This window comes from Rhinopithecus bieti, unplaced genomic scaffold (assembly GCF_001698545.2).
Source record: "Rhinopithecus bieti isolate Rb0 unplaced genomic scaffold, ASM169854v2 scaffold_46259, whole genome shotgun sequence".
Taxonomy (NCBI): Eukaryota; Metazoa; Chordata; class Mammalia; order Primates; family Cercopithecidae; genus Rhinopithecus; species Rhinopithecus bieti.
The window spans coordinates 277,014-286,569 of record NW_016818844.1 but is presented as its reverse complement, the minus strand read 5'-3'; the positions used below and the strand labels follow the sequence as shown (position 1 = coordinate 286,569).

General features: G+C 41.0%; 1 protein-coding gene across 1 annotated transcript in view; it reads right to left on the bottom strand.

The window, feature by feature from the left end:
* Nucleotides 1-7,485: 7,485 nt before the first annotated feature.
* Nucleotides 7,486-9,556, bottom strand: part of TARBP1 (tRNA guanosine 2 -O-methyltransferase TARBP1) — an 87,159-nt gene continuing 85,088 nt past the window's right edge. The window contains 2 exon segments of the mRNA XM_017857711.1: nt 7,486-7,910; nt 8,567-8,703. Coding sequence (XP_017713200.1) covers nt 7,742-7,910; nt 8,567-8,703 — 306 coding nt within the window. The 3' untranslated portion in view covers nt 7,486-7,741.

The following is a 9,556-nucleotide window of genomic DNA, read 5'->3' as shown; positions in this document are numbered from 1 at the left end:
AGAAGAGACTACTTAAAATTCAAAGAAAATTTGAAGCAGGACAATTTGAGCCTTCGAAAACAACTGCAAAATCCTAGGCTATTCATAAAGATTGAAAGTCTTCTTTCTGGACATTAAAAAAAGCTCCACTGACTATGGGACAGTAGTAGTTTAAATGATAGTGAACCTCAGTACTTGTTCCCTGTATCCGACACTTGATAATGAAGATGATCAAGAACCAGATCTGTGAAGAACTGAAATAGAATGGTATTTAGTAAGAAATCTCTTTTTAAGAAAGAAAGTAAAACCTGTTATAAACACATGTGCTTTTTTCTTTTTTTTTAATTAGAGGATGGATGGTACGCAGATGAAATTTATAATATACACAGAAGTGAAATAAATGGGAGTTAGCATTTTAATACAGGCAAGAGCTACCACAACAGCCCAAGTGAGAAACGACGAGGGTTTGTGGAAGGTTCATAAGGAAGAAGGGCGAACTTAAAATATGCAAGTGAGATAATAAAAGCCACCTCTAAAAAGCCCATCGCTAGTATCACACTTAATGTTGGGACAGTAACTGCATGTCTAGCGAGTCCAGTGAGACAAAAAAGAAAAAGCGTACACACTGGGAAGGAAGAACTAAAACCAGCTCTATTCACATATAATACTATCTTACAGAATGTACCAATGGACGCACAGAAAGAGCTCCTAGAACTACAAGACAATCATAGAAAAGTTGCAGGAAACAAGGACAATATACACAAGGAAAACTATATTCCTATATACCAGCAATAAACAATTGGAATTTTAACAATACCATTTGTGAATAGCACCAAAAAAAAATTAAAGGAATACTTAGGTATAAATATAATATATGGAGGCCTGTATGCTGAGAACTAGAAAACACTTGGAAGGAGACTACATCAAATTAAATCGAGAGGCATACAGTTGGCGCTCTGCGGGTTCTGCATCCATGGATTCAACCCCGCACAAAAAATATTCAGGAAAAGGAAAAACAAAAGAGTAAAAATAATAAAATTTAAAATCGAGTATAACACCTATTTACATAGCATTTACATTGTATTAGGTATTATAAGTAATCGAGATGATTTAAAGTACAGGCATATCTCAAATATATTGCAGGTTTGGTTACAGACCACTGCATTAAAGTGAATATCACAATAGAGTGGGTTACACAAATGTTTTGGTTTTCCAGTACACATAAAAGTTATGTTTATACTGTTGTCTAGTAAATGTGCAATAGCATTGTCTACTTAATGTATATACCTTAATTTTAAAATACTTTATTACTAAAAAATGCTAAAGATTCTCGGAGCCTTCAGCGAGTTGTCATCCTTTTGCTGGTAGAGGGTCTTGCCTCGAGGTTAATGGCTGCAGACTGATCAGGGTAGGGGTGTGGTTGCTGAAGTTTGGGGTGGCTGTGGCAATTTCTTAACAATTAAGTTTGCTGTATTGATTGACTCTTAATTTCACAAAAGATTTCTCTGTAGCGTGCAATACTGTTTGATAGTATTTTACCTGTAGTAGAACTACTTCCAAAATTGGAGTCAATTCTCTTAAACCCTGCTGCTGCTTTATCACCTGAGTGTATGTCATACTCTAAATGCTTTGTTATTTCAGCACTGTTCACGGCATCTTCACCAGGAGTAGGTTCCATCTCAAGAAACCATTTTCTTTGCTCACATCCATAAGAAGCAACTTCTCATCCACTCAAGATAATGAGATTGCAGCAAATGGCAAATGTCACATCAGGCTTTTTTTTTTTTTTTGAGACAGGGTCTCACTCTGTCACTCAGGCTGGAGTGCAATGGTGCGATCTCGGCTCACTGCAACCTCTGCTTCCCGGGTTCAAGCGATTCTTCCACGACAGCCTCCCGAGTAGCTGGGACTATAGAGGCGTACCACACCTGGCTAATTTTTGTATTTTTTGGTAGAGATGGGGTTTTACCATGTTGGTCAGGCTGGTCTCAAACTCCTCACCTCAAGTGATCTGCCCACCTTGACCTCCCAATGCTAGGATTATAGGCATGAGCTACCGCACCTGGCCAGACTTCACTTCTCATTCTAGTTCTTTTGTTATTTCCACCACATCTGCAGTTCCTTCCTTTGACCTGAAGTCACCTGCTGCATTATTAGCCCCTAACAAGTTGCCTGTCCTTTAAAACTCTGAAGCCAGGCATTGACTTCTCTCTAGCTCTGAAAGTCCTAGATGGCATCCTCTTCCAAAAGAAGGCTGTTTCATCTACACTGAAAATCTGTGTAGTGTAGCCACCTTCATCAGTGATCTTGGCTAGATCGGGATGATTTGCTGCAGCTTCTGCATGAGCACTTGCTTCTTCACCTTGCACTTTTTTGGAGATAGCTTCTTTCCTCACACTTCATTAACCAGTGTCTGCTAGCTTCACAGTTTTCTGCTGTAGCTTCCTTACCTCTCAGCCTTTATAAAAATGAAGACAATTAGGGCTTTAGTCTGGATAAGGCTTTGGCTTAAGGGAATATTGTCGCTGGTTTGATCGTCTATCCAGAAAAACTTTCTCCATATCAGCAATAAGATTTTCACTTTCTTATGTGTTCACTGGAGTAGCACTTTTAATTTCAAGAACTTTTCCTTTTGCATTCACAACTTGGCTAAGCATTTGGTGCAAGAGGCCTAGCTTTTGGCCTGTGTCAGCTTTTGACATGGGTTCCTCACTAAGCTCTTTCATTTCTAGCTTTTGATTTAAAGCCAGAGACATGCCACTCTTCCTTTCACTTGAGCACTTTAGAGGCCATCAATAGTGTTATCAGTTGGCCTAATTTCAATATTGTTGTCTCAGGGAATAGGGAGACCTGAGGAGAAAGAGAGATGGCAGTCAGTGAGAGGAGCGGTCAGAACACACCCTTTTTTTTTTTTTTTTGAGACGGAGTCTTGCTCTGTCACCAGGCTGGAGTGCAGTGGCACAATCTCAGCTCACTGCAACCTCTGCCTCCTGGGTTCAAGTGATTCTCCTGCCTCAGCCTCCTGAGTAGCTGGGACTACAGGCACGTGCCACCACGCCCAGTTAATTTTTGTATTTTTAGTAGAGAGGGGTTTCACCATGTTGGCCAGGCTGGTTGCAAACTCCTGGCCTCAAGGGATCCGCCCACTTCGACCTCCCAAAGTGCTGGGATTACAGGCGTGAGCCACGGCACCCGGCCAGAACACACATTTATCAATTAAGTTCACCGTCTTATATGGGTGCAGTTTGTGGCACCCCAAAGCAATTATAAAAGTAACATCAAAGATCACTGATCACAGATCACCATAACAGATAAAGCAACGAAAACATTTGAAATACTGTGAGAATTAGCAAAACCTAACAGAGAGACACACGCTGCTGAGAAAATGGCACAGATAGATTTGCTTGACACAGGGTTGCCACAAACCTTCAATTTGTAAAAAATGCATTATCTGTGAAGCACAATAAAATGAGGTATGCCTGTATAAGGGAGGATATGTATAGATTATATGCAAATACTATACCATTTTATATAAGAAACTTGAGCATCTGCAGATTTTAGTATCTGCAGAGAGTCTTGGAGCCAATCCATCATGGATACTGAGGGACGAATGTACTGCGTTCATGGATTAGAAGACTCACTATTGTTAAGATATGGTTAAATTCTCTCCAATCTGATCTATAGGTTCAATACAACCCCAACCAAAATCTGAATAAGCTTTTTTGTAGATATTGACAAGCTGATTCTAAAATTTATATGGAAAAGTGAAGGAACTAAAATAGTCAATTCTAAAAAGAACAAAGTTGGAGGATTCACATTACTTGATTTCGAGACTTATTTGAAAGGTATGGTAATCAACAGTATGGTATGGGCAATACGAAAGATACAGTTTAATGGAACAATAGAGACCCATGCAAATAGTCAACTGTGTCTGGACAGAAGTACAAAGGCATTTCAACACAGAAAGGATCATCTTTTCAACAAATAGTGCTAGAAAAATTGGGTTTCCAAACCCACCAAAAAATAAACTTGAACATCCTCACGCTTTGTACAAAAATTAACTCAAAATGGATCATAGATCTAAATGTAAAAGTAAAACTATAAAACCTGTAGAAGAAAATATGAAGAAGTACTGCATGATCTTGTGTTTGGAAATGAATTTTCAGATAAAGCATCAAAAGCACAACCCATACAAGTAAAAGCTAAGTTGGACTTTATCAAAATTAAAAACTTTTGCTCTGCAAAAGATACTCTTAAAATAATGAAGATAAATTACAGACTGAGAGACAATATTTGCAAATCATGTTTTATGAGGAACTTGTATCCAGAATAAATCTTGTAATTCTCAAAATAAGAAAATCCAGTTTAAAAGATAAGATTTTGTACATCTCAGAAGGTATACTCTAAAAAATATATGAAAAGATGCTCCACGTTATTAAACATTAGAGTAATGCAAATTAATACCACAACTATAGAATCACTACACACCTATTAGAGTGGCTTAAATTAAAAAGTTGACAACACCAAGTGCTGCTGAGGATGCAGAGCAACAGTCATTCTCTGCTGCTGGAAATGCAAAAAATAAAGCCCCTTTGGAAAATAGTTTTTTACAGTTAAACATACACGTACCTTATGACCCAGTAATCACACTCCTAGGTATTTCACCAAATCAACTGAAAACAAGACCTGTATATGAATATTTATTCAAAGTAGCTTTATTCATAATCACCAAAACCTTGAAACAACCGGATGCCTAAAACAGAGGAGTGGATAAACTGTGATACATCTACGCAATGGGATACCACTCAGCAATAAGGAAAAATGAACTTCTGATTCACACATCATAGATGAGCTTTAAATGCACTTTCCTATGTGAAGAAGCCAGATCCGAAAGGCTACATATTATATGCTGCCATTCATAAGATTCTGGAATAGGTGAAACTGAAGAATAGAGAACAGATCAGTGGTTACCAATGGTTGGGATGAGGAAAGGCGTTGACCATGAAGGGGTTACACAAGTAAACTTTGGGTGACAAAACTGTTCTCTATGGCACTGTGGTGACAGATCCGTGAGTTCACACTTGTCAAACCCCAGACTGTGCACTACAAAGAGTGACCCTGAATGCACATTAAAATAAAATCAACCAGGATATTGGGGGGATTACAATATGGAATGCAGGTTGTGATGAGTCTAGTTGTATTATAAAATACATGACATAACCCTTTTCAAAGAGGTGGGGAAGAAAGGGACTGACCTAAGTAACTGGAAAATGGTGTTTTGACCAGATACTGTAAGGCTATGGGCAAAAAAAAAACTGTACGCAGTTGCTAAATTTGCAATTCTGAAACTATGTTTATATTAGGATTGAACAAATAAGTAAATATAGATAATGAGAACCAGGTCTATGTCAGAAAAAGCAGTTAAAAGCAAGAGGTGAATGTTAGAATGAATCCTGTGGTGCTGGATTGGTATCAGAGATATCAGTACAAAGTCACATTTATGTTCACGTGTCTAGATTGATAAAGGCAGAAACATCTATAGATATGTACCTACATGGGTTGGTAGACATACACAGATCCCCTAGCTCCATCCACTGACAGGGCTTGTAATTTGCATAGCATCCAAGTATTCCCCCAAATAGTAATTACTGTGGTAATTTTAACAAGGGCCCTTGAATTCTTTGATACTCCTCCCCACCACAGAGTTTACATTCCTTACCCTTTAGTATAGACTGGGCTTAGTGACTCACTTTTTTTTTTTTTTTTCCCTGAGATGGGAGTCTCCCTCTGTCACCCCAGCTGGAGTGCAGTGGCGCGGTCTTGGCTTACTGCAAGCTCCGCCTCCTGGGTTCACACCATTCTCCTGCCTCAGCCTCCTGAGTAGCTGGGACTACAGGTGCCCACCACCACATCTGGCTAATTTTTTGTAGTTTTAGTAGAGACAGGGTTTCACCGTGTTAGCCAGGATGGTCTTGATCTCCTGACCTCGTGATCCGCCCGCCTCGGCCTTCCAAAGTGCTAGGATTACAGGCGTGAGCCACTGCGCCCAGCCTAGTCACTCACTTTTAACAGACTGAGGAAGGGGACAGGTAGCAGCTTCCCAGAGAAGAATGTGGCAAGCGCAGCCTTCACCCGATGATGGGGGTGGTCCATCCTGCTAGTGCCATGCGCCATCTAACACGATGCGATGGGAAGGCACCTGACCACGGGCATGTTCTTCCTTAAAACCCACAACCTCAGTCTAATGAGAAAACACAAATTATGGGACATTCACAGAATACTTGGCCAGTACTCTTCAAAAGTGTCCAGGTCATGAAAGACAAGGAAAGACTGAAGATCTGTCAGAGATATGAGGAGACTAAGGGGACATGCAATGTGGTATCCTGGGTTGGCTCCTGGGGCAGAAAACAGAGTGGAAAACAGAGTGGAAAATGGGATACCTGAATGAAGCCTATAGACTAGTGAAGAGAACCACTATCAATGGTTAATTTCTTAGTTTTGATGAAGGTTACCATGGTTATTCAGATCACATTAGAGGCATGTGGGTAAAAGGTGTATGAAAACTTTGTGTACTGTCTTTGCAACCCTTCTGCAAAAGTAATTTCTAAAGAAAACTACAGAAGAGAATATTTACAGGTAATGGACTCAAATTTAAATATTATTAAAAAGGACCCAGATATAATTGAAGTTCATTGCTGGGGAGTGATAAATAGTTATACATAATTAAGTAATAAATGCCAGAGAAAAAAATCAAAAGAACAGAAACAGTCCATCAACACTTACAGGTTCCATTCTGTTTCGATAATGATATACAGGAGTAATTCAATTCCTTTAGGTCCATGTTCATAGTTGTCAGAACCACTATTTGATCTCCATGTGCAAAGGTGATATGAAAAACTTCATACAAACTTTTTTTTTGAGATGGAGTCTCATTCTCTCACTCAGGCTGGAGTGCACTGGCGCCATCTCGGCTCACTGCAGCCTCTGTCTCCCAGGTTCAAGTAATTCTCCTGCCTCAGCCTCCCAGGTAGCTAGGATTACAGGTGCACGTCACCACACCCAGCTAATTTTTGTATTTTTAATAGAGACAAGGTTTCGCCACGTTGGCCAGGCTGGTCTCGAATTCCCGAGCTCAGGTGATCCACCCGCCTTGGCCTCCCAAAGTGTGGGGATTACAGGCGTGAGCCACCGCACCCGACCATAAACTTACTGTGAGTGATTATGGCCTAGTTCATGGCTTAAAAATAGATTAAAGCCTATTGCCTGAGCATTCTGAGCCTCACAGGGATGCTGGCTCTGCATCCTGCCAAGCGTGCTTCCCGAGGGGAGTACCGAGACGGAAAGTGGCACAGAGGCTGATGACCCCTCTTCATTCAGAACCTTCGCCTCAACCTCCCTGGTCTCCTTATGACTCAAGGGTATGAGTGTTCACAGATGATCGCTGCTTTAACTCTGTATTATCATAGACCACATTTCTGAGAATAGGCGTTTCTAGGAAATAAATTATCTCTTTAAAAATCCATTCTTTTATTTCCACAACTGCTTATTTTATTAATGGAAGAATACAATTTAACAAAAAGTGTTTATTAAAGGGGAAAATATATAGTAATATGTTTAAGGCACATGGCAAACTTTTGGCATTAAATTGCAAGAAAAAAGAAATACAAATTATCACAGTAAATTTCAGAATCTGTTTCTTTAGTCCAAATAGTTTTTTTAAAAAAAGTTTGAACAGCACCAGCACTTCACTGAGGAAGGCACATCATGGCTTGGTGTCTCCCTGCGAGAGCAGCTGCTGCCTGGTGTACTCCCAGATCAGCAGGGCGCCACTCACGTGGACGTTCAGGGAGCGGATAATGCCCTGTTGAGGAATTTCCACACAAACGTCCAACTGCTGGATCAGATTTGCTGGAATTCCCTCACGTTCATTTCTGAGGAAGAAAATGGAAGAAGGGTTAGTTTTCCTGTAAAAAACAATTTTTCTCTATTTTTTATTTACGTATTTATTTTTCTCTTTGATATTCTGAATGTTACTAAAAGAGACATTAACAAATGAAGTTAAGTCTGTAGCACTGGGAAATAAGTAAGAGTGTAAGAAAAAGACTGATGGGTCAACTCCGTGTTCACCTGACGATGCCAGAGAGATGAAATAAAAGGAAAGACCGGGGCTTCTTAAAAATATTACAAATCAAAGAAAAGTGCAGGTATGAGCAGGAGTCAGGGTAAACTGTAAAACAGAAAGGGAACATCTTCCTAGCCAGGCACGGTGGCTCACGCCTATAATCCCCCCACCACGGAGGCCAAGGTGGGAGGATCACTTGAGGTCAGGAGTTCGAGACCAGCCTGGCCAACATGGTGAAACCCCGGGTCTGGTGTAGCATGCCTGTAATCCCAGCTACTTTGGAGGCTGAGGCCCGAGAACTGCTTCAGCCCATGAGGCAGAGGTTGCAGTGAGCCAAGACTGTGCCACTACACTCCAACCTGGGCTACAGAGTGAGACTGTCTCAAAAAAAAAACCCCGAAAACCTAACATCTTCCAGTAGTTTGGGGCTCAGAGAACATACTATGGACAAGAGAAGATTCTTACCCCAACAAGAGTAGAGATTTCTCAGGAAAGCAATATTGGGTTAGGTCTAAACTTTTGGCAGTTTGTTCCACTCCAATGATGGTATAACCTTCTGTTTTCTTCTGCTGCAGATAATCAATTAGGTGAGGTGGTTTTACCTGAATATTAGTTTAAAAAGAACAGAATATTCATTCAGTTATAGCCCTGCTTGGAGTAAATTAGAATTAAAAAACATATTAACCTAAACTTAAGTCTTTTTAAAAGAAAAAGAACAGAATCATACATTATAAAAAAGAACTCTCCCAACATGATATATATATATATTCTTTTGAGGCGGAGTCTCGCTCTGTCCCCCAGGCTGGAGTGCAGTGGCCCAGTCTCAGCTCACTGCAACCTCCGCCTTCCGGGTTCACGCCATTCTCCTGCCTCAGCCTCTCGAGTAGCTGGGACTACAGGCGCCCGCCACCACGCCTGACTAATTTTTTTTTTTTTATTTTTTAGTAGAGACGGGGTTTCACCATGTTAGCCAGGATGGTCTCTATCTCCTGAGCTTGTGATCCACCCGCCTCGGCCCCCAGAGTGCTGGGATTATAAGCGTGAGCCACCGCGCCTGGCCAACATGATATAAATTTCTAAGAATTATTCCTAAATCAAGAGTGGGCTGTAACAGGGTATGTTTTACTGAACAGAATTCTACATTATTGATGATTTCTAAAGATGTGACCTATATGGCTCAAGCCTGTAATCCCAGCACTTTGGGAGGCCGAGACGGGCGGATCACGAGGTCAGGAGATCGAGACCATCCTGGCTAACACTGTGAAACCCCGTCTCTACTAAAAAATACAAAAAACTAGCCGGGCGAGGCGGTGGGCGCCTGTAGTCCCAGCTACTCGGGAGGCTGAGGCAGGAGAATAGCGTAAACCTGGGAGGCGGAGCTTGCAGTGAGCTGAGATCCGGTCACGGCACTCCAGCCTGGGCGGCAGAGCGAGACTCCGTCTCAAAAAAAAAAAA